General features: G+C 37.4%; 1 protein-coding gene across 1 annotated transcript in view; it reads left to right on the top strand.

Annotated features, from left to right (window-relative positions):
* The window catches only part of LOC149299401 (5-hydroxytryptamine receptor 4-like), a 224,478-nt gene extending 207,899 nt beyond the window's left edge, over positions 1–16,579 (top strand). The window contains exon 8 of the mRNA XM_089485975.1: positions 16,492–16,579. Coding sequence (XP_089342101.1) covers positions 16,492–16,579 — 88 coding nt within the window. The remainder of the gene's footprint in view (positions 1–16,491) is intronic.
* The last annotated feature ends 10,617 nt before the right edge of the window (positions 16,580–27,196 follow it).

Genomic DNA, 27,196 nt, shown 5'->3' on the forward strand with positions numbered 1-27,196 from the left:
AACATGTAAAAATTTTTCCCAGAGAATGAGAATATACAAATAGGGTAACTACATGAACTGATGCTTCTTTTGAATAATTTACATATTTTACATAATGGATTTTTTTGCATAGTGAGGTTTAGGAATGTTTGCCTATAATCAGTGGCTTTAACCCTTTCACCACAATATTGCCAAAATCCCTAAGTAAATATTATTAGAGTAAGGCACATGTACCCTTGGATGTTACTGGTTTCTGGGGAACCACTGCTTGGTCATCTCTGCTCTAATATATTTAAAGACACCAAACGATTGGTCACAAATGCTTGTTTTTAAAGTTAAAACCATAATATATTTATATTATTTTCATATAATAGCCAATAAAAAGTTGACATTACTACCCCTTCCAGATTAGGCTCATGTGTTAAATTATTACAACAATAGCTATTGTCCTTCACCTGGCACCCATGGCAAGAATATGCTTTGTGTGTTTACACAATTTGATTTATAAGCATATTTTTTCCTTAACTTTGATGTTGTAACTTTTAAGACTGGAGAACCCTCATATGCTTCAAACACTATGGGCTCCTACCCGTGCCATCTTGGTCCCCAAAGCTCAAACACCCTGCTTGTGCCATCTTTGACTTTCCCTAAATAACTTATACATCTATGATATACAATCTGTCATTTACACAATTCCTTTACACAATTACACAATTTACACAATTATTAATTCACTCATTCACACAAATCATTTACATATATTCATTAATGCATTCTCAAAATTAATTCTCACCATTCATCCACAATAAATAATTCATTAATAAATAATTCATTAATTCTCTAATTCATTCACACAATTCATTAATTAATTATCTTATTCACACAATTTATCCACAAATTAATTTATACTGTCACTCATTCACGCAATTCATCCACACATTACTTAATTCATTATCTCCCACATTCACACAATTCATAGACATTAATTAATTTATTCTCTCACACATTCACACAATTCATCCATACACCAATTCATTCATTCTCACTCATTCACACAATTCATCCATACACCAATTCATTCATTCTCTCACTCATTCACACAATTCATCCACACATTACTTCATTCATTATCTTACTCATTCTCACTCTTTCTTTCAAGATTCTTACTACCCCCCTTTCTCACGATCTCTTTCCCCTTTTCACTATCTACCCACTTTCCCCCCTAATCACCATCTACCCCCTTCTTACTATCTACCCCCTCTCCCCTCCCTTCTTACTATCTACCCTCTTCTTACTAACCCCCCATCTTACTATCCCCCTCCCTCCTCAAAGGTCAGTCAGCAGCTCCCTATTAATATGATGGTAAAAAATAAAAAAGGAATTTTATTAACATGTTGGGTATTTACTTTTAATTCATGCTGTGAGAAAAAAGCTTTTTTGTGCTTTATTATTCTTTAGATAATAATAATAAAAAGTCTGCATCTGTTTCCACTGGAGGACTACTGACTCTACTTAATGGAAATTTTGATACACTATGTTGTTAATAATTACATAGAATGTTACAAGGCCAGAATTCAACCTGTCAAGAAAAGTGTTTTTCCACTCCCAATATTTTAATTTCCTTAATTGATTCACCTTATATTTTAGTAATTAAGGCCTTTTTTGGAGTGCATCTGCCAGGAATACAGATTGTGTGGGCTGTTGCAATATACTGCTATTGTTGTTGGTTAATGGAGTACTGCATCTTAGCGGTATAATTGTTAGACTCCAGTGCACAGGCAGCTAATTACTCCACCATACATAGGTAATTGCAGCCCATATTGAAATAGCTTTTAAGCCATTTACTGCCAGAGTATCACACACACTGTTAAGAAGATTCTTTTACATTTCCCATTTTAAACACGCAGAAATAAATGTGTGGGTACAAAAATCTTTAAGAGAAAACTTGAGAGGTGTAAAGTTTACCTACATAATCCAATAATTCCTGACAATCACAACCAGGGCCAACTCATATCAAATTCACAGCCAACCATACATGTGTCACGCGTGTTTCAGTACCTACCTGTATTCAGAACTTGAAATATTTGAAAATGCCCTTGTTTATTTTTGGCCAGTGTGGAAAAAACATATATTCACACCATTCATCTTCATATCTTATAACCTCATGCACAGGAAGTTACATTAAAATGCCTAAAATGAGCTTCTTTTCCTACCTACATGTACCCTGTAAAAGTCACTTTCCTCTTCTATAATTTAAAAAAGATTTTAAAAATAGAAGTAAGGAACTTGATTAATCACATTATTGTAATTTTTAAGGTTGTAAAACAATGTATAGCTTTACATTATTATTATTATTAATTATCATTATCTTTTATTTATTAAGCGACAACAAATTATGCAGTGCTGTAACTTAACACCTTCATAAAAAAAATACATTAACACATAGACACAACGGAAGTTAAGAACCCTGCTTGTGAGCTTGCCATATAGCCTTATGGTACTTTTACAATAGGCTCATTTTAATATTCATGCCCATATTGTTCAGATATGGTGAAATGCCAGATGATGTCATCGTATTAGTACCAATGTGTATTTTTAGCAGTCAGCTATAGCCTTTAATTACAGCTAGAATGTTTAGCTAAAATGATGGATGAATTGCGGTGAGTCAGACAGGAAGGAGATTTAGAGGAGTTTAGGAGATCTTCATGCTGCCAGTCTACTTACATATTCCACAAAAAAGAACCCTTTAAGTGTTCTTACTACACAACATGTTACTTGCTAAAATTGCACAATTTATTTTATAAATACATTCCCACTGTTTTTATACACATTATAGTGAGTTATAGGGAGTATACCAGGGAAAACTCCAGATTCTGAAGGGAGATTCCTGAATCAGGGCTGATTTCCAGGCACTCAGGTCAGCATGTTTAATCTATGTGGATTTTAAGACTAGCCCCAGTCCGTTTCAAGTCTATTGGGGGCTAGCTGCTTCCTTACTTCTCGCACACACACACCCTTTCTGTAAGGATCAGGAGAAGAAAAGCTGCAGAGGGCATCCCTGGAAAACACCCATGTATGCTTGGAACATATGATAGTTGCAGCACAGATACAACATACTAGTAGCGATGGGGCTGAGGGAATATTTAAGAAGGGGGGATAGCGGTTTAATCACTAGAGTGAGTTTGAATTCCCTCTCTTAATATTCATGATAAAGTACCAATGCTAGCAAGTTTCTCCGGTAAGAAGTCCTGAGCTGTCCCTGTATAATTTACAGTTAAGATTACATTTAAAGTCAAGTTTCTGACTAGGCTAAACTCTCGTATCAACTTTCCCTTCAGTGATTAAACGTCAAAGTATCTACTTATGTAACTACAAAGAATGTGATAATCCTGCACAAAATGTGTAATTTAATTTATGGATATTCTCATGCTCTAAATTGAATTGTAATTTGTCGTATCAAGAAACTATGGTCTCACAGAAGGTTTGGGAAGCATTTCTTTACGTAAACATTTTTAAAACACAGATGACAAATGAGCACTTTAAATGTGTGTTTCTATTGATTATTCGTTTACAAGATTTTTATGGGACGAGGGAGACATCCCATTGGCCTAGTATATAAATTAAGCATCTGCTTGGTTTACTGTAGGTCATATGTGAGCTTTCAGTGTTGGAGTGGATTAAACTCTGCAATGTTGTTAATGCACGTAAGGGGTTAACAGGTTTCTTCTCATGCTCAATATTACAGTTTGATCAGATTTTAGCAGTTTAAAATGTGATGAGGTATGCAAGTGGTCATCAGTTTACCAAGAGTAACCCCTTTATCATATCTCCTAATACTTTAAATGTCCATTTTCAGGTGGTGCGGCTTGATGTGAGGGTTGGAGGCAGTTATGTAACTAAGTAAAAACAAGTAATGTATTTTATAAACCTATTGTCTGCTGTTCCTATATACAATGCTACAATTGGTGGGGCTGTAGAACACGGTGACACGCTTATACTCTGAGCAACTAGAAAATGAACAAGCAAACAAGCAGCTATACATCATGCACCGTACTATGCAAATAACTACGGTAATCAAACTAAATGTGTTCTAAATCTTCAAACTTAGAATTTGTTAAAATTAGGATTTATAGTCTTTAAAATTCAAGTCCCAGTTAACATGTTTAAAGAACAGGTTCATCCACCATGTTTATGGTTAAAAAGTGTCAGAATGAAGTACTGTGCAAGAATATAATACATCTGTCTGGACAAATTTATGTGTCAGAAAATGATGTTTCACTGTCATTAGTCGGTGCATTGCACCCTACAGCAGTGTGTAAACAAATTTCATTTGGATTTGAGTTTAATTAACATATTGAGAACAACTGTAGCAGAGTAATCAAAAACAAATTTGTTTGTCGCTTCCTGTCAAGCATCTCTGCAAGAAAGCAAATGTGCACATCTTTAACAACATTGCACGTAACATCAACATCCTGGTGCTGTGGGTGAAGACATTTTTCATCGGGTTTTAAGGTTTATTTATCTTACAGACAGCAGGAATTGAGGTGTAAATGCTTTGCAAGGGAATCATGTGGTGTCATTGTTGTTTGATAGAATTAGACGTTTGTACAGATGAGATCAATCACCACATGGTTTTAAATGCTATTCTCTGGAATTATGATGAAAGTCAAATCAGGATGCTTCATCAGCTAGTGCCATAAAGAAGCAAAACATCGCCAAGTCATATATCAAGTCAAATGGTTTCTCCAGCACCAGAAGACACTGCAATGTATTGTGTGATGGATTTAGCCTTCAAAATCTAACAGCATTTTAACAGTTGCCTAATGATTTTGGGAATGTTCTTGCTGAATGTATAGTACTAGATATATAGCAATGCATTATTATTATTATTTATTGTTTTATATAGCATAGTCATATTCCACAGCTCTGTATAACGGATAAACAAGACATAACAAGTAGTGCATAAGACATACCAACAACATTTGCTTACTGGCACCGGTGCGGGGAACTCTGATCTCTGACAGTCGGGGAAGGTCTGCGCGATGGACGCAGACAACCCCCACTGCTAGCCACACCTCCTTCCGGCTGCAGCGTAAGTTGTCTACGCAGATCGCGTGGACGTCAACCCGCTGCCCCGGTATACAGCAGGAAACTGGAAGAACCGGTAAGTGTGTGTGGGGTGGGGGGGGGGGAGTGTTAAATGGGCGGGGGGGAGACAGAAAGATCCAGGTCCCCTGCAGCGGTGCGGGGGATCTGGATCTTAGTCTCATAGTCAGACCTCTATTTGAGGTCTGATTATAAGACGACCCCGATTAGAAGACGAGGGGTATTTTTCAGAGCATTTGCTCTGAAAAAAACCTTGTCTTATAATCGAGCAAATACGGTAGTTTAATTCCTTGCAGAAGACTATTCTTAATTACTATTAAAATGGTTCATATTATGAAACCTGTGGTGTAACCAAAGCAATAAATATAGTTTGAGAAAGACGCTATTAACATCTGCACTTAAAGTTTGACAGCACAGATCTTTCCCTAGAGAAGTGCTATTTAATATGGTGGATCAGGTGTTCTTTGTAAACATTCCTGTCCCTGTACAAAGTTAACCTGATATATTTCAGACTGGGAAGTACTTTCCGCAAAATATGTAATCTGCCGGCGTGTCTGTTCGAAAGTATTGTAACTCACAATTCCACAAACATTAATGTACCTATGCAATGCTGTCGCATGTTGTTGGGGTATTACCTAGGATTGAACCCGATTTCTCTTACGTGTGTTAAAATCAGCGCTGTGTTTTAGGGGTACTTGGGGGTTACCCTGCATCCAGATGCCTCTACTTATGGATCTTAAATTTGAACACAAATAACTTAATCATGGATGCTAATCACGGTAACTTATTAGGGCTGACTCGTTCATTAGCCAGGACAAGGGGTTTATTAGATGAACTGATGATAAAATATTACTCCTTGTCACACAGTAAATGCTGTGGGATGTCCTCACCAATTTAAATCGACTTCAGCTTTCAGTTCAAATTTGAGACAAATTTGACCACCTTATGTGGTCTGATGTTTTGCACTGAGTGACAGCTTGAAGTAGCCAGTTAGTGTCAGCAAATGCTTCCACTGGAATCAATGAGAGCAATGTGCACACATGCACATGATGGGGTCTTGTTAGACCCCCACACAGAATGCTCGCTGAGCCGGCACTGGAACTGACTGGCAGTGATTATATCAAATGTTAGGAGATGTGTTCTGCAGAATCCCTTCATCCCTTTCCAAGGGTTGGAGTGCCCTTTTCAGAATGCATTAGCCAGGGACAACCTGGCCATTGTAGTAATAGTAAGGTATGTGCCTTCATAATGCAGAGTTAAGTAGGTGAGATGATTTCTACCTTTGTACCTATGTTTTCATTTAGATTTATATGGAGAAATTAATTCAATATATATATATATATATTTTTCTATTAAACTATACTACACACAAGAAGATCACATAGTGATAAAGTATTATTTCTATAATATTTTATGAACTTATCAGCAGTAACATTTAGGTCTACTAGTCTCACTAAGATTTCTCCCCTGGTATATTAGAAACAAGCATTCAGCGTGTATGCATCATGGAACACATCCAGTTCCCAGCTTTCCCAGCCAGTGATTGTCCCTTACAGTGATTGATAATACACATAGAGACAGTACTGGAGTCATTTAACATACATAAGCAGAGAATCAGAATGATTATACAGAGCAGAATAGAGAGGTAAGTATAGTGTTGTCTATGGGCAAACTCTTATGTTTTACATATACATGTGCATTTTATTTGACTTATCCAAATTAATAATTTGCTTTTGTATTTCTAAGGAAAATGTCAGAACAAAGGGCACTTAAGCCAACCTTCTGGTGTAAAAAGAGTAAGAATGAAAATGGATCTGAAAGAAAAAATAGATGATGTATTTTTGTATTTTGATCAATTCAGGGTCTTATCTAAAAAAAAAAAATCTAAAAAAGAATGGTTATTAGATAAGAACAAAATACAATGTAACTAGCTCAGCAAAACAGAGGGTATTACAAAAAAAGCAAAACTGTATTTTTGCTGCTATTTAAATCTACCAAGTTTTATCTGCAGAACCAAACTTTAAACATGCATAGGATAGGTGTGAATATAAGATAATGCCAAAAAAAAGAAGTTTTTACTAGACAAGATAGTCCTAATGGTTATTATCTGGTACCAAATTTGATATGTCTACTACTTTCATTATGCTGGCTGAGCGTCATGGGAAGTGCAGCAACAGTAATGTTGCAAATGCTAGCTGTGAACTAAAATTCCCATGATTCTCAGCCAGCCTGGTGTCCACCATAATGCTGGCTGAGCATCATTGGAAGAGTAGTCCACAGCAGCAGAGATTTTTTTAATTAAAAAAGGCTAATGTTAGCCTCCCTCCCAGGACCCTTACACACTGCCTCTACACACACCTGCCCATAAACACACATATACACATACACTGCCTTTACACACACATATACACTGCCCTTACACATACCTGCCCATAAACACACATATACACGTACACTGCCCTTACACACACACATATACATGTACACTGCCCTTACACACACATATAAATGTACACTGGCCTTACACACACATATATGTGCACTGGCCTTACACACACATACATGTACACTGTCCCTACCCTTACACACACACATATACACGTTCACTGCCCTTACATACACATATACATGTACACTGCCCTTACACACCAGCTAACAAATACCTATACTGCTCTTACACACATCCCGGCCCATACACACACACAAGCTTACAAACACATACACTGCCCTTACATCCCTTTCTCCCCATCTCTTACCTCTTCCACCATCCTTCATTCTTCTGCCTCCATCCTGTATCCTGCATCCTGTGGCAGGTGTGCGAGGTCTGTCACTTCAGACCTTTACTACGCCCTCATCACAGCGTGCCGGCTATTGCTGCAGAGTGCAGGGATGACGTCATATCCCCACGCTCGGCATTATTTGCCGGCGGGTAGTGATTAGGGAGCAGTAAAACGAGGTCTGAAGTTAATAGTCTGCAGGCTGCAGCTGCTGATCGGACGGCTGTGCGCCCCCCGCAGCTGCACCTGAGGTGAGTACGAATCTCACCTCACCCTTCCTCTGTTTTTTTCCAGTTGACATACAGTTTACAAATTTGTGAAATAAATATTCTTGCCAGCATTAATTTTTTTTCATGTGTGTGTGTGGGGGTGCAATTTGTAAACTGTATGTCGACCGGAAAAAAAAACAGAAATCTGAATAAATAAATTATTAACTTAAATAAATTTATAAATAAATAAATATGTTTAAGTAAATAACATTTACTGAACAGATATGGTACAGCATAACTCCCATCACAATACACTGAGCCAAACATTGACGGTAGTGCAGCATAACCTCTATCACTATACACTAAGCCAGACATTGACATGGTAGGCCTCTGCCCCTAAAACTGCTGGCCTGTGCCACATCTGCCCCTGAGTCACTATGTTATGTGGGTGATATACAGGCACGGACTGGGACAAAAAATAGGCCCGGGCATTTAAGCCCGAGCAGCCCATATTTATTTATTTATTTATTGTTAAAGCCCACCCTTCATGTACCATCTTTGCATTTACTCATTCACACAAATCATTAACACATTCATTAATGCAGTCTCACAAATCATTCAAGCAATTCATCCACACATGAATTCATCAATTGTCATACGCATTCACACAATTCATCCACACATTTATTCATTCATTCATTCTCATACGCATTCATACTACCCCCTCTCCCCATCTTATCAGCCCCTTCTCACTATGTTCCCCCTTTTCACTATGTACCCCTTTTCACTATGTAACCCCTCTCACTATCTATCCCCTCTCCCCATTTCTCACTATCTAACCCCCCTCTGCCCCTTCTCACTGCACCCCCCTCCCTCACCCTACTTACCTTGTTGCCGGAGCAAGCAGCAACTGCGGCCGGGCCCGCGGCAGGACCGGACTGACTGGGCCTATGCGGCCTCTACGGCCGCATTAACGCAGGGCATAAGAGGCACCTGCCCCTTAAGCCCGCCGCAAATGCGACCGGGTCCGCCACTCTAAGGGGCCGGGAAGCCCCCGCCAGGGCCGGCCTTAGGGGTCTGCGGCCGCACAGGGCTCTGAAACATAGAAAAATTAACAATAAGCAAGAAATGGAAGAAATTGGGAAAGTTTTTTACAGCACTATATTTTGAAGAAAACATCTACCTCAGTTTAGTTGTTCCTGTACTTATTAGAGCAAACAGAAAACATGTCTAGCATTAAGAGCTTAAGCCTCAGAGTGGCAGATTTCAAAATTCAATATATGGCCTGCATTGTATTTCCTTTAGAAAGGCACAGTAGAATAATATTTATACAGGAAGAGAACTTGTATACCGTTTATGATTTACTGTGTCTATTTAACATAAACTTTCTTGTAAAATATGGCGAAGTATTTTGCCCCATCAATAATATAATGAAAAGGCCCATTTGACCTAGTTAAGGGTACATAATGTTAAACTCTTCCCTATTAAAACTCTCTGATTTTAAGATGGATGCACACATAAAGCATTAATGCTTTCAGAGCAAGATAAGCGACATATCCCTTATATATGTATATTGTTTAAACATAAAGCTTAACCCATTGCTCAGTCATTAAACATATGCACCTAATGCACCTAGAGGAGTCCCAACCCTGTCACCTTCTTAGAACATCTCCAGTGAATACATAGTATGATTATAGCCAAGGTTGGTAATTTTGTATAGAAATACTCAAATTGCCATCTATTCACCACCTTTGTGTTCTATTTTTCATTGCAATGTATTCATTGTAGAATAGGGAGCAGACATTTCAGGAACTTCATTGTTCTGGTTTTAATAATTATGTTAAATATTTACAACAACGTTTAACAAATAAACTTTAGTTGTTTGCTAACACATGGCTAACTGCAGGGATCATGCTGTAACGCCAACTCATTTCTTGTGAGTATCTGTCCTTGATTGCTTTTAACGTTTATCAAACAATTTATCCGGATGGGAGTGATGTCCAGGAAGCACTTGGTGGATCACTATACTGAACATGTACTTTAGGATGGTTTGTATTAGTCAGGATACCAAAGTAAAAAGGGTGGGTGATAAAAACAAACAAACATAATTGGTGGAAGGACATGCACCATTAAAAGATAGCAGAGCTGTAACAAAATGACTTTCAACTACAGCTCACTCAATGCTCTGAAGAGAACTGTGGATCGTAGCAGCGGATGGCTACAACTGGACAACCAGTAGAAAAGAAGAACCTTTGTAAAGCACATGCAGTTCACATCTTCACAACATAATGGTATTATTATTGTACTTCATGAATATTTTATTTCTTCTTGCAATAAAGAAGATGGGTGGTCCTTCCACCTATAAAATGCAAGAATTAAACTCATGTAGACAGAGTCCATCGACAATAGGAAATCGAAACATCATAGAGCTCCAGTTTTGATTTGAAAATATGGATAATAAGATACATAGACAGTTGTAACATAAAGTTTGATGTGAGTGGTACAACACACAATCCATAATAAATATTATTTTATTGGTCAGTTTGCTATACACGTTATGTAGTCCATGTTTAAAACCTTGCACCCAGGGCCGGCCCGACAATGGAGCCGAGTGGGGCAACCGCTCCAGGCGGCACTTTTGAAGGGGCGGCACTTTGCCGCCCCAAGCCCTTTTTCTTTTTTTTTTTTAAAGCGAAAGAGAGAGAAAGGGACCCCTCTCTCTCTCCTCTGCGGCGAGTCTTCCTGTTCGGTCTCGGTGCCGGCTTGTAATGCTGAGTGCCAGAAGATTTCGAAGCCGGCACCGAGACCGAACAGGGAGACTCGCCGCAGGACTGCTGAAAGGTGAGTACAAGGGGGGGTGGACGGCAGGGACGGAGGGAGAGGAAGGGTAGATAAGGGGGGGGGCGGCATTTTAAAATTCGCCCCAGGCGGCATTTTGCCTTGGGCCAGCCCTGCTTGCACCCATCTGGGCCTCTGTAGCCTATAAGTATGTGATTCAGGTGCCCATTCAGAGAGCCGCTAACACAATATTTTAATGGAACCTAAAGCTCTGGGTAACTGATGCTACTAGGAAGAGAGGTGTAGAGGTTCTGTGGTTTATTGGCTCTTTTTGGTTCTATTGCTGATTGCTATTGCTGATTTAAGCTGTTCTAACAACTCTGCTGAATTTAACACTTTTGTAACTAAATGCAAAGTTAGAAATACTATTCTCTATACTGTTGAATATCTAACCGTTTCCCCGAAATAATTATTTCATCATGCAAAAGTGCCTCATCTATTCTTCAACATTTTTCTGTGATTAAACCTACAGCATAAAGAAAAAATAGCAGATCTGCTAACGTTTGCTTGCTCGACATTTTAGAGAACCGAATATTTTGTCTGGAGGAAACAGCATCTTTATGTCCAAAAAAAGTCTGTTATTTTATAACTTGCTGGTAAATATGAAATGGTTTATATATTTTGCATGTGTTTTCAAAGTATGATTACACTGCGTTTGAGGACTTCGCTGTATTACGTGGAGCTGCTTATGGATGTTTGATGATGTGAGACTTGTCATGTTGGTAAATTAAGGTTTTAAGGAAAATTGTTCTCCACAAGCTTTACCACCACTGAGCTGTGCCTGAGGCTCTCCCACCGCATGCACCAACCAAGGTCACTGCTTGTGAAAGATTTGTCTTGCAGGTTTATCATTGCCTTGGAGACTGTTTGGAATTTGTTTCGGCTCGGGGGAAGGTGCAGATAAAATGGAAGAAAAGCAAGAGAATAAAAGGAAGACTATGTTCTTAAATACATAGGAAGTATTTGTACCAAACAGAAACTGGTTGCACAAACATGATAGAGTGGCTCAGGGGCGGGCTGGGCCGGGGGGCAATTGCCCCCCAGGCCACCCGAAATCTAATCTAAACGGCCGCTGGGTGCTGATGCCGCCGGCCGGCGCTACTTTAATACTTTTTTTTTAAATTTAATATGGCAAGCCGGATCGGCTATTAAATGGAAAAAAAAATAGTATTAAGGCAGCGCCGGCCGGCGGCATCAGCACCCAGCGGCCGTATGCGATGGCCGCCAAGTGATGGGAGCAGCGTGAGGGGTGAAAGCTCCGCCCCCTCGCACTCACCTTTCACCCCTCACGCTGCTCCCATCACTATGCGGCCATCAGGTTGTTGGAAATCGAATCTAAACGGCCGCTGGGTCCTGATGCTGCCGGCCGGCGCTACTTTAATACTTTATTTATTTATTTTTAATATGGCAAGCCGATCCGGCATATTAAATAAATAAAAAAAAGGATGAAAGTAGCTCCGACCGGTGGCATCAGCACCCAGCGGCCGTTTAGATAAGTTTTCCAGCAGTCTGATGGCCGCATAGTGATGGGAGCAGCGTGAGGGGTGAAAGGTGAGTGCGAGGGGGCGGAGCCACTTCACTTGACTTGCCCCCCAGGCCTTAGGCTGCCAGCCCTCCCCTGGAGTGGCTTATAAATTCCAATATGTTATACTGTATACCTAAGCCAGCTCTATTCCAAGCGTATGTTTCACAGGTGTGGCATCATGACATGTGGGAACTTTCTAAATGAACTAACCATGAGACTTTAATTGCCCATTGCGAAGATTCTCTGTAGCTCATGTGTTAACCGTATTGCTCTAATAGTGGGGTATAAACCATAACATACTGGTAGCAAAAGCACCAATTAAGAGTGTTACATACGATCCCAGCAGTATAGAATAGGAAGTACTCAGTCCCATACTGTGTGACTCTCTGCTACTTCACCCTGATACCCTGAGATTGGGTGAAAGTCTCTGAGACTCAGTGTGAAACCCATGTATGGATATACCTTCTTTAGCTTAATGTATCATTTCATGTATAACGATAAGATTAGCTGGAAACAGAAAATGTATCTGCCTGCAGTACCAGAAATATAGTTAACGTGTTGATAAATACCTTCTATCTGTTATTTCCAAAGAAGAGTGATCATTTGTCATTCTTTCCAGTATGGAGACTGGACCACTGGTCCTAAAGAAACATTATTAGTTGTCAGGAGACCTTGTGGGAGAGTTGTGCTGCCAACTCATTGACTTCACTATACATCATAAAGGGCTGACACAATGAGCTTCTGCTGCAGGAAGAGCTTAGCTGGCCCTGTATGTTGCATAATTAAATCAGTGAGATTTCTTCACCCGTTGAATTATACATTATGCAGTGTCAGCTCAGTCTTTCTGCTTGAGAAAGTTGCAGGTGACGGCTCTTCATAATGAATAGCGAAGCGAGGGAGTTGAAACCACAACTCTCCTGACAACTCTGCCTTTATCAAAAATAAAACCCTAAAGTAAAAATTTATTTTTGCTGATGTGCTATGCAATAATGTATACAATAATGAATGTAAGGGTATATGAATATGCTGAATACATAAAATTCATATACCCAACGTGCCTTGAGAATGTTGGGTGTTGTAATCCAGCTACAGTCCAATATTTGATGGCTAATGCATTGTTTGGCATACTGGGCAACAACTCCATTTATCTGTCGCACTTAAAAAAAAGTCTGAAAAAAGAAGCCTCACAAATGAACTCAGAGGGATATATTATTTGTATTATATCTTTCTCCATTGCTGAGATGTACAGTGAAAGAAATGTTTCCTAATCTAATTTGTTCTTTTGCCACTTCCTCAAAAATATTTCATTTCTAATCATGTTTTTTTACGCTATAAGCCTTCTGTTCAGTATGCTGTAAATCCCCAATGCTCACAGATTTCAGAATCAGCATATAGGGAATTCAATCAGCTACTACAGCCAAATAATGCAATTATAATGAAAAGCTAATCATCAGGAGATTCAATTAACTACTTAGAATGCCAATCATAGCCTAGAACACTTGTATACTGTAAAAAGGTGAACTTACTGTATGGTTCGTTAAATTAGGTCTTTTAAATGTTTTTTCAACAAGAGTACATATACACATGACATAAGTTTGAGACCTCAGAGGACCAGGGACTTGAGATTAGGGGCCTCGTACTAACCCACAAAGCACCTTAAAGCTCCTTGAGCATTATTTTATTACATTTTTATTTTTGTTGTACTTGTAACCAACTGAGCACCTTACAAATCTTACAGAATCACAGACTAAAGTGATTGGAAAAGAGTACTTTATACTTGACCTGCCATCAACAAATGTGTGGATGTCATTGCCCACTGCAGGTACAACATACACTTTAGCTAACAACTGGCACTGACACATTGCTGGCACTTGGATGTACTGACCTGAACATTACTGTTGCTGACAGAGGTGTATGCACATAATGGCACACACTGAATTCTGTTGAAATGCAGATATAATTGCGGGTAGACATGCATGCAGGTAACATACTCCCCCAACATTTCGGGTGTCCAAAGTAGGTGGAGAAGAATGGTGTCAGGTAGAAGAGTAGGTGTTGGTAATGCAGAACGAAGTCAGCGTTGCAAGGTGGCCATGTGGATGCTTCATTGGAGATCTGTGCTGCAACAGCTCAATTGAAGTTACAGCTCCCTGGGGGTCAGATATCTTACCAATTGGCTGATGATCCCCACTGCAGTTACACAAGACTGTCCAAAAGTCAAGACTCCTGAATACTGGGACACTTGGGTGGTATGAAATAAAGTCTACTCAGCAGCCTCATTAGAGGTTTTTTTTAACCAAAACCTTTTGCTGACTATAACATTGAACTTTGTTATCTAGTGGAATTTGTCAACTGTTTTTTTTTCTTAACAACAGGTAAACTTGATGGTTAGACCACAGATCCAACACTGACTACATTTGTGAATAAAGCTCTCATAATCACAATTTCCCATAGACATTCCAACAAAAAAGGGAAGCAAGGACTTTGTATTTGTACTGTAAATGAGGATTCTTAAATGATTATCTAAATACTAGTAAATCTTCCTTTAGCCACCATATACCAGGGATAAAATTAGAAAATAGTATGTAATATAATCTCTAACATATATATTTTAGTACATTAATATTATCATTTCTAAGTCATAATACACATCAATTTTCTTTGAGAAGCAGGGATGAAGCAGCATCAATAGCAAAGATTTTATGTATATGGCACATACAATAATATATATATATAATACAATTATAACATATTTGTATTTTGTGTTATGCATTTCAGTCTTTATTACAGTTCTGATATATCAATTTTTTTGTGGAAAAGCTATATATACATAGAAAACAGAGTTCAGAAATCCAGTAATGTTAAAGCCAAACTGTCACATTGCAGATTGATTGATAAAAATACCTTTGTTTTGAGTGCTGCCATCTTGCTTATGCATAACACGGTTCAGGCTCCTCACACTCAGTTTTTCCGGATTATTTTACAGATACATGTAAGTAGCCCCTAAGGAGCATGTGCCGTCTCCTAAAAATGTGCACCAAAAACGTATGTTACAACTTACTCCTTGAGCAGGTGGTTCCCCTGAGGCATCATCAGCATACTCTCCGGGTTTGACCCAGAGATTGCCGGGTGAAGCACTGCTTCTCCGGGTCAAGACCCGAATCCTCCGGGTCGCGGGAGCGGGGTCTTGACATGCCCCGCTCCCCGCCCATCTTCCCTTTAAAAGGGGGTGTTTCCCGCTGCCATCAGCAGGAACGCCCCCAACATCAGCGGGAACTCCCACTGACATCAGCGGGAACGCCCCCAGCGTCAGCGGGAACTCCCACTGACGTCAGTGGTGTTATCAGATGGGACAGATACTTTTTTGCAAGGTGGTATGTACATCAGATCCTATTTTACTTTGTCTTACTGCAAACTATTATTTTATACGCAGTGTATGTATTTATGCATTTTAAACACCAAATACCACAAGGTATACTTTCTGTCACAGTGGTCCATGGTCCCAAACCTTTCGATGATAAAAGGACACAAAGTGTTAAAAAAAAAAGCCTGTGAGATATCAGGCTTTTATGTGGCAACATTAACAAAAATGTAAGACAAAAGTCAATTTGTGAACATTATTTTCTGGACATCCACTATAGTAAGTGATTACCAAAAAGGGTTTTTGCCATTGTCTCGCACAGGATGAATATTATAATTACCTTTAGTGAGAAAGAATTGTGTCTATTACCGGCAAAATTGTCTATAACTTCTTGTATACCTTGCATTATTTGTTTGACCCAAATAGAATCTACTAGTCTCAAAAAGAAACAAAATATAGATGGTTTTTATGTGCAATACATGGATTTATATTAATTTGCACTGGGTGGAATATGTCTCCAGAAACAGTATTTTCATATGGCAGAATTGCAGACAAACATATACTTGAGAAATGGATTCATTTTAACTCGACTGACCCATTGTATGGGAACATGTAGTAATTTCATACAGAGTGTCCATTTATATATATATATTGTCTCCCAATACTAATTCATATTTTGTTATCTTTGGTCTACAGGTACACTGTTCTGTATAATGGCCATCATCAGGATAATGACAGGCTCCCCATCCACAATGATCCGGAGTCACAGGAATCTTGTTTTTAGTTTTACAGGAATACATATCAGAGTTCAGTCTCCTGGAAATCAACACTGAGGCCAGATTTATGACAAACATATATATATATATATATATATATATATATATATATATACACACCAAGAGCAACAAGCCCATGTATTCCAGCTAGCAACTATATCAGACAAAAACGTCATGTTACTTAAATGTGGGACTCTTGGTCAAACGCTGCACATGTCTCTGTCACTCATTGGCTGGAGTTTTTCTTCCAACAGTCTTTGGTAAAAAAGATTCAGACATTATCTCAGGCTGTGCCCAGATCAGAGCCCCGATTTGCCATCATGGATTTGCAATGTCAAGCGCTGTCTCATTCCTGTTTGGAGCTTTAGGCAGCAAAAGCCAGAACGCATTAGGAAAAGTTTGCGTCCAGACGGGCGCAGGAAGAACAACCAAAGAAAGGACATATGTATGGCAGCTTCGTTCTGATGTTTCACAAACGTACTGGATGTACATCTGTATGTATACAGCTCGTACTGATGTACATTAAGTAAATCTGTGGTACGTGTGTATGTATACATGCATATATACATGCCCACACATTTGCAGTGCCTGACTTTGATATGGATCATCCATTTAAATTATCAGTCGTGCATATAAGCATCAACTATATCCTTTTTGAGATTACATTATCTGCATGTAATTTATTCCGTATCTAACTTGTATTATCGGACTGATATATCTCATGACGCCTGTTACACCAGCTAAAAGCATTTCCCTTCTTGGTTTTTCTGTAGAATCTAGAGAGCGCTTTTTTTTTTTGTCCACCAAAAAAACCCCCCGCCCTTTTCTTTTCTCTATTACTTTTAAACATTCAAAATAATGTAGAAAATGCAAATTGGATTTTTAGGTTGCATTGTGACAAAGGTATCACAGGTATGCCAAAAATTAGCATCTGTTAAACACCCAATGCAACACATGTTATATAGGAGACCCAATAATCATATAAGGATTTTGTTGCGGGAGACAAATACAAATAAAGTTTGCCATATTTTAGCTCACTTTATTTCACTAAAATTGTACCATTTTCTCCATGGTATTATTGTTACCTCACGCAAAATTCTGCTGAAAATTAAAAAATGCCCAAAAAAGCGCTGTTTTGTTGTATAAAATACAGTGAGACATATCTATATAAACCATATGAATTGACAGGATTAAAGAGTGTGTTTAATGACATCACCCCTGTGTCTTGGTTTTGATCTGTTAAGGCATCTAGGAATAAATATGGTTTAATTGGAAATAAAATGAACGGATCCAGTTTTATCACTTTTTGTCACACTGTAGAGTGTTTAACTGCTGAAAAATCCTATATCAGTTATTTTAGGCACATTTTGTAATCTCTGTGGCTTTTGGATCAATCAGTGATGAATTATAGAGTTTGTATGTTGTATGGACTTGCCATTGTCACTTATAATCAGTTGAGTCGACCATAGGGGCAAAGGTGAAAAAAACGTTTTTCGGCCTTCTTACAGATAGGTTTGCGGTGAAATCCATTAGGATTTCATGTTCTTCACTATGTATTCTCCTTTTAAATTATTTGATGCTTTGCACCTGCGAAACGACATACACAAAAATAACAACAAAACAGGGTATCCATGTTACAGACCAGCTTTATCAAAGAATTGTAATATACGGTGTTTCTTACCCGCTGTTTGTACACATGGAAGTTGAGGTCATTAGTATTCCCTGTTAAATTTAGATATTTATCATATGTATAGGGTTTATAGGTTAAATATAGATGTATCCTACAGTGACTGGTAATTTTGTATAGTGCCCAAGTGTCTAAGCAGACATCATACCAGGTTATTTTTAAGGGTAATAGCCTTTGGGATAATATATATATATATATATATATATATATAATGTATCAGCAATTTGTTGACCCTTGTTTGGCAGTGTGCCCTATCTATTTACTAACAGCAGCCCAGCTGGCACTAAATTATTAAAGTGCTTGATGCTGAAACATAGTCACACTGAAATAAAATGCATAAAAGCAGGGAGAAACCAGTGGATGACATTCTCTGCCGTGATCTGGCTGCATGTTAGCTTCAATGCCTTAAATAAAAGATGACAGTATTCCAAATTCTTAAAATAGAGCAACTTAGTAGACATGTTAGTAGAACTGCATCCTAACAGAATTGGTAGAGGCTAATAAATGAGAGAAGTTAAACGTGCATGGGATAGGCATATGGCTATACTGAATCTAAGACAAAACCTGGCACTGGTTATGGTTGGAGGCCTTACTGCAGAAATAATAGGCAGACTATATGGGCTTCTTATCTGCCGTCAAGTTCGATGTTTTTGTGATTGTCACGAAGTATAAACCTCTGTGTGATGAGAAAGGTGTGTGAGACCTTTACATTTCTGGAAATTGGCATACCCAGTACATCATACCGGTGAGCACGTCAAAATAAAGGGTTAGAGCAGAATAAAACCATTTGGCTGGCCAATAATAATTTTGTACAAACTGATAGGTCTTTAAGAAGTCCCCATATTTGATTTTGATGAAATAAAAGTTTCTTGGACTAGTGATTTTCTATCACAAAATAAATATATCTGATTAATGCAAATATTTTCCCAACCATCAACCATCTTTCCAGAAATCTAGAAAAGGGGAGTAATGTAATGAATGTTATAATTTCCACCCCCAGTTTTCCAAATTCCATGTGTGCCTTTCTCCTTGATTGTAAATTTGAGGGTCAAAGTTTCAATTTGTTGGTAATGATTGCACTAAATTCTATTTCTTGTTGAATGACACACAAACAAAACTCATTAATGAAGCTATTTATTATGTTGTTGAGTATTGCCACATTTTGTTTCTGTATAACAGACTATACACAAAGGAATCTATTTTGAACAAATGTCTTGAATTTTTAAGGTTGTTCAGGTTCCATAATTTAGCTTAGGAATGTATACAAACAGATATTCATGTATAATACTGTACCGTATTAGTGTAAAAGGATATCTATTGGCTTCTTTAACACTGTGCACTTTGTTCATATATGTTATAACATTTTCTTACAATTGAGTGATGTGTATTTTTGTAAACATTGAAAAAAAGGCCCAAATGCTATTTCCTAATTTTTGCAAAAAAAAAAATAATATATATATATATTGCTTATTAATTACCATGTTTTCCATTGTGCATCTGCCAAAATTAATGTAACTTATTATTTGTGGACTGGTAAAAGATTGCATATATTATAAATATTCCAACAAGTGATTTTACTCTTTCATTTAATGTTGAATTATTTAATTTATAATGGCATTATATGATAACTTATGGTTATTAACCAGTATGAGGCTGGGCCTGATGCATTTATTATTTTAACATATCTAAGTTAAAATAGAAATAAACATTAAAACATGTGTCATTGGCTTCCAGTGTTTATGTATTTACATTAATCTCCAGAAAATATGAGAAAACTGAAGAAAAAAAAAATAAAAAATGAAATGAATCATATAAACTATAATTTTAAATTGGATTATAAGAAACACAAGTTCTGAAAAGCTGTATTTAATTTTGGGGATTTTCCTGGATGTCTAGATAGCAGTGATGGGGCTTGGTTCTCAATGCCGCTAACTATTGTTATCTAGTATCATTGTAATAAAACAAATCAGTGGAAGAGATGCAGGTGAATGACTGACCTCTAACTTTATGGTGCACCATTGACAGTAAAAGGATGACAAAATTGTCTCATTTGTACATATTGCTCCATTTTTTCCGAACCATTGTTAATCTTTTTTTTTTGTGTATTATTATCTCTTCCTCTGAAAATGAAATGTCTCGATATATTCAATTTGCTGACGGATAGAAACTTATAAGCTCATTACAAAGAAAGAAAAATGAAAATATAGAAAATCTGAATATAGATTCATATTTCAATACTGGGGAAACAAAACAAATTTGACTTTTATTGTACACTGTACTCATCTCTGAAATTTAGCATATGAAAAGTCCTTTGCTAACGTCCCTAATACATATTAACACTGTGATCTTCCAGCATTAGCCCATAGGAGTGATAAAAATGTGTTAGTTGTACCAAACATATAATATTAAGATGAGCTCAGTTGAATATTTGAAAATATATTTTAAGTATTCTTTTCATCTTTTTACTATTTATTTGAGATACCAGGCTTTTGGGCTCTTTAACTAAAGGGATAATAAAAGGGTAGAAGGAATAAATAGTGTTAGAGCTTTTATTCCAGGCTATGAAGTCACTTTAAAAAAAAAAAAAAAAAACACATTACAATGTTATTTGGCAAATAGTACGTTTGTGGTGGATTCAGCGTGATGAAAGTTTTGTTAAAAAAAACAAAAAACATGCCATATAGCAGAGAAAATGTATATAGTTGGTTTGTAGCCTTTGTCTTAAAATAAACTGATTTTTGTTTTTATATATTTCTATATTATATAAAAACTGCTCCTTACTTAGATGTCTACCAGAGAGGGGACCACGTGTCATTTGTGGGTGCCAGTAGTATATGACATATGACACATCCCAGAAGTCAGCAAAAGCAGATTTCCTGGAATGGAAGGTGTTACCAACCTTAGACACAGTGTGTGTTTAAAAAAATGTAAATAATATACACAAGAATGAAAATGTATGCCAAAATTTTAGATACCTGTACAGACTGTATATATTTTCTGGCATAGGTTTAAACATTTATTGGTAAAACACAAGGAAATCTGTCAAAAGAAGGAAGTGGGGTGAGGACAGACTCATCATGTATTTTAAATTATTTAAAAGAAGGTAATACATATTAAAGTTAATTCTCAGAATGTGTCTCTTGAACTACAAGCAAGCATTTGAGTGATCACAAAATCAATGTTCTTGGCTGTCTGTGATCATCAATAGTCCAAAATGCAATAATACATTTCTGCTCTGGAGTCAACAAAGCAGTTAGTTAATGGAAATTGAGAATCCACATCAAAAGAAATCATATTTTTCTCGAAGAAACGGCTAAAATATATCACAAAAGGCACCAACACCTTTATGATTACCAGGAAGAGGCATTTTGTTAGCGTCATGCTAGCTGGCAAATGCACATAGTATTGAATACAGTAGGATTTATTATTGAATGTTTTCAGTTAACGCATGATATGTATGCATATTTTTAGTGTGAAATCACTATAGATTTTGCTATATGTGACACATGGCTTTTTTTATCATGCTGTTAATGATAGATTTGAACTATTCTGTTTTATTTGTCTGCTCATGTTAAGTTAAACTGCAAGAAGAGAATACGTAGTTGCCATTGTTTCTTTCCAAGATTCATTGTGATTTGTGTCTGCCACACGTGCTCAAGGTTTGTGGACTAAAGAATCATGTTCAGTGCATTCTCAATACTGTCTTGATTATTTAATGAATTAGAAAACAATCTACAAATATTTAGGAGAAAACGTAATACAGTGTTGTCTCAAGTAGAGATAAGTGTCCTGGCAATATTACAATTAAACAGACTGATCGTGTCCAAGTGTTCTGGAAGTATTCTTCTTGCCCTTGATGATGGGTTCAGGTAAGATACTGTCTTACATAATGTGCTTCACAGAAGACAATTCCCAAGTAGCAATTAATTTCTAATTAGAACAGTAATCATTTTATACTTACAGCTGATTAGGTAGACTTAAATATGTAATTCATCACATAAAGGTTATCAAAATATGATTTTTTTAAATTTGATTTCAATTATTTTGAGGCCTAATTTTACATTCTCCCATTCTTCAAGACTTCAAGCAAAAATCTCCATATCAGCAAACTGTGAGGCTAATTCTGTCTGCACAAGGAAACAACCCCAGACATATGTTTCAGTCCTAATTGGTGTCAGAAGCAGGGTAACGCTGGTATGCCTCTAGGTACCAGAGAGCAAGGAGGTCCAAGTCTGGCCTTTACACTTGGGGTGAACCCCAAAAGTTTCCTGAAGGCAAAATACCATAGAAAAAGAGAATAAGATGCTCACCATGAACAGATACCCGTCAGATTGCCTAGAGGGATACCAACCGTACCCCACTGACAGGGCCAATGAAGGCTAACATTTGAGATGCGTTTGAGCAGGAATGCACTGTAGGGCAAGCTATGAAGCAGCTGTCTGTTCTTGGTGAGTATTGCATCCTCTTTCTGAGTGGTACCTCAAGTGGTTGGTGAGGACAAAACCTAAAACTGAGTTTGCAACATAATGATACATATAAAACAGAATTACCAGCTAATTTGAATGTGGCAATTCATTTTGTCACTTGTTATAGGCCACAATGTTTTCAACTTCCAAATTGAAACATAAAACTATTTGCCGTGTATATCAGCACAAACCAATTTGAAATTGTCTTTTTTTCTCCAAAAAGGGATACTATATTCAAGGTATTGTCCACAGTAAATCATTACTTCCAGATCTCTGACTCATTAAGGCTAAGTTTCCACTTGGGTTTTTGTCCTGCGTTTTTTTTCTTGATGAAAAACGCCAAGAAAACTGCCACTGCATTTTCCTGCGTTTTGGCGTTTTTTTCTGGAGTTTTTTCTGGCGTTTTAGCCTTTCTGTGGAAATTGCTTTTTTTGACCTTAGGCAGTTTTTCCAGCCTTTACAAGTTAGCAGTTTCACCCAGCTAAAAGGGATTAGGATAAATGGCAAGTATCTGCCCCTGATGTCATTTACTTGGTAGACCCCTTTGTCTCTTTTCTGTGGTTTGTAAGGCATGCTTTATTCCGAATGTCTGCTCCTCTAGGAAGATTGGCCCCAAATGATGGTGCAAATTGTTTGCTGTTGCTTTTGGCACGCAGGATCCAGTTGATGCGTCGGGTATGTTTGTTTGTAATGGCATGTTTGTTCCAAATGGTGTAAAATTCAATATGAACCAGTCCAGGACTTTGTTTTGTGTGAAACTGTTTGTTTTCAGCCTATTTCTCGTAGGACACACAGATACTGGGTCCATCCTCTGCATTGTAACTATGGAAAAAATGCCATAAAAAACGCCAAGGCAATAAACCCACATGGCTTTTTCATGGCGTTTTTTCTCTCCCATAGACTTCTATTGGAGAAAAACGCCAAGATTTCCTTGAAAAAACGCCAGAGTGTGAACATGCTGCGATTTTGAAAAACTGCCACAGAGCCCAAAAAAGCAGAAAAACGCCAAAGAGGACTGAAAAAACGCCAGACAGAAAAACGCCAAGTGGAAATGGCATTTTGCGATTTCCTATTGAAAAACAGCTAACATCTGGCTGCTGCGTTTTTCCACTAAAAAAACGCCAGGTGGCGCTATTGGCGTTTTTATGGGCGTTTTTAGCATAAAAAAACCAAGTGGAAACCTAGCCTTAAAGTGTTTTTTCCAGGACAGAAATGTTCAGACCTGTTATATGGTAACGTCAATCTTTTCACAATGCTTTAAAAAGAATAAATACAGAGTACAGATAAAGAAAAAATGGTTCATTTTCCTATTGTGCTTCATTATTTCTGAAAATTTTTGGGAACTGATTCATTTCACATTATTTTATTGTTAACACAAACTGGATTCTGTAATCCTGTTTACTTTTAATGATATAACAGTTATTCATGTAAATGTTTATAGATCACTGATGATACAAACCTGGAGGATTTCTTAACTATAAGGCAGAATGTACAGGTTTCTTTGCTTTGCGTGCTATACAAATAAATCATGACTTTTCTTCTGAAATTCTCCACTCCTGTGAAAAGGATCACTATAGATGATTATAAACAACCTTCTTTCTGCTAAAAGAGAATGTTCTCCTCTCTCCAAACAGGTTACCTATTGAATAGTAACTTGTTTAGGTGTAAATTTTGCGGCTTAACCTGCTACATAATATCTAAAAAGATCCCAATATGCACATTCACATTAGTTACAGAAGGTAGGCTGTGACTATGCTTCTTATCTGTGTTGTAAAATGATTTTTAGGCTTGTTTATTGAGATCTACAGTAAAGTAGCATCCTCCTTGGGGCTGTCAATATACTATATCCATTCTCATTTCAGCTGTCCACAGACACAACAGAAACAGACTAAGCGTGATACTCCTATAAGCACTAAACACATAATTGCTCTTTGTATACTCAATGGGAAAATAAAGAAAATATGTTGAGACAGTTTGTTATTTTATACGGCAGCATTTTCCATGTATAAATTAGCAGAATTAGAAACAAGTTGTTTAAATGTTACATAGTAATCATTAAATCAAGGTTATTCGGTGATATTATCACCTTATTGTAAATTAGGTTTGAGAAATATGGCACTTAAAGGAACAACATGGAGCACTATGTAATCGGAATCAAGTGAAATGAACAGAACACTAGCCTAAATGTGGAAACATATAACCAAACACATATATGGAAAGGGGAGTACACCCTAAAAAGCATACAAATTCAGATTCCAGGGTGTTGCTTAAATGACCAACAAAGCAAGACACCAAAAACACCCAACAAATACTATTTAAAAACACCTAAGGCATTAATATTAGGGTTTCCATCACACTATATTTCAGCAGCACCCCGAAATCTGAATATTTATAATTTTTAGGGTGTCCTGTATACTTTATGTATGGAAATTGCACATTCATATAATCGGTTTAGGATTAGGGAGTAGGTGTCACTGGTTGAAACCTGGGTGCCCCAGTCTGCATGGACAAACAACACCCCCTGCCTGGAGATTGAAGATACTAAACCAGATGCTCAGGGAAGCAACTGACCGCGTAAAGACTATTGATGAAACCCAGTTATGAACTCTTCATCAAGAGAAAAGAGAGAGTCACACAAACAAGATAAAATAATTTGAAGAAAGGGATGGAATTACTAATCAGTGATGGTATAAAAACGTGTGGTCAGTTTGAGACAAGATTTATTGTGCTGCCATGTAAAAAAAAAAAAAAAGTTTAATTCAACAAATTAACACAAATTATATATTTTCAGGTCATCTATAATATAGAAAAGTCAAAGATCTCCCTCTACTTTAAGAAAAGAGTAGAACATAAATATTGCTTACAAAACATTCTAATTGTGAAATATGAAAATCTTATAATTATATATATATATACAAATGGGGAGGGAATAGTGCAATGCTTTAACAAATACTATACCTCAGTTAAGTTTAGTTCTTGACTCGATTTATTTGATTTACAAACATATGCAGCTCAGACCCTACATTGCTGTGTGTTACTCTGTTGCCAAATGATGCTATAAATTTTGGCGAACTGGGATTAATTGTACCGACTACTAGATTGTGTGTAGCATTTTTTTAATATAAGCAATATATCAAAATTTTTGGATAATCCCCCAAACAACTTACTCTAGAAGCTGAGAGCAGACATTCTAAAGGTGCCAAAAATGTGAAACTTTGCAATATCAATTGCTACTTGTGTTTCCACGGACATCTTTCTTGTGGAAACAGTAACTCTAGCAATGTCCTAGAGAAGATGGGTCGTTGTTTGATAAACATTTTGTGAGGGTGAAAAATGTATCTATTTTTTTATACATATTGAGTACAAAAAGATGCCAGTTGGGCTCAGCATTACTATAGGCAGCTTCTCTGTATCTAGAAGGGTAAACAGAAGGATGTGTGGTAATGTTTTCATAAATGGAAGGCTCACATTACATGAGTTACAAGTTAGCCGACATAAAGCAGAAAATCCAACCTAAGCTATGACTTTCCCTCTCCAGCAACCAAAGTAATTTTTGTAAAGTACACAAATAAATGTGATTTGAACAAGTTGTTTCAGGAACACATGTCCACAATCACACGCCATTTCAATATGGCTGCCATCTCTTTGGTAGTTTACCAGCAGGTTGTTGATAATAGCCCTGCTGATGCAATATCATGGTTGGTGTTTTTTTTTTTTTTTTTTAAAGGTTGCAACCATAATTCTCAGTTTGATATTCATAATCAAAGGCAAATATGAGTCATATTGTTAGCTCATGATGGAGCTTCAAAGCTTATAATATTTACCAACCTCTGTAAAAATATCATATAGTGGCCTGAAATGGTGTACTTCCTGAGTATAATTCCTGGAAGATGACCCAATGAGCTGGTTCACTAAGCTGATTCCTTGCTTTGCTGTTTATGTACATATTGCTCATTTCAGTGGCACACCAAATATGCATTCATTTATGGTGTCTGAGGGTGTGCTTTTGATATTTTTTGTGTATATCTTGAAGCATTCAAGAGGGCACTTTTTGGCCTTGAACTGTTTCTCCAGCTCATCAGTGGTAATTGGGCACATACCAGATTTAGTGGGAAGCAATACCCATGAACCAGTGATCTGCTAAACCAGTAGGATAATTACATGGGAAAAAATCCACCTCGCTCATTAGTTCCTGGATCCTCACCTAATTACAGTATTTTGTTAATGATAGTGACACATAGCCATTACCTTCATCTGCTGCATGGATTTGACACCTACAATACCATCAACACATACAGTTCTGTATGTAACAAATCTGATTAAATGTTCCACAAAAAAAGGACCAATATATAAACAAAAATCTTGGTTAGACATACCAGTCTTTCAATGAATATAAAAACTGCATCGGGATGCGTGTGTTGTGGTCGGGAGCAGTCCCAGTAATCCCGCGCACTCCCGCAAGGCTGCCTTCG

The sequence above is a fragment of the Sceloporus occidentalis genome, unplaced genomic scaffold, assembly GCF_023333645.1.
Source record: "Sceloporus occidentalis isolate IW3139 unplaced genomic scaffold, rSceOcc1.0.p SCAF_28, whole genome shotgun sequence".
Lineage (NCBI taxonomy): Eukaryota > Metazoa > Chordata > Lepidosauria > Squamata > Phrynosomatidae > Sceloporus > Sceloporus occidentalis.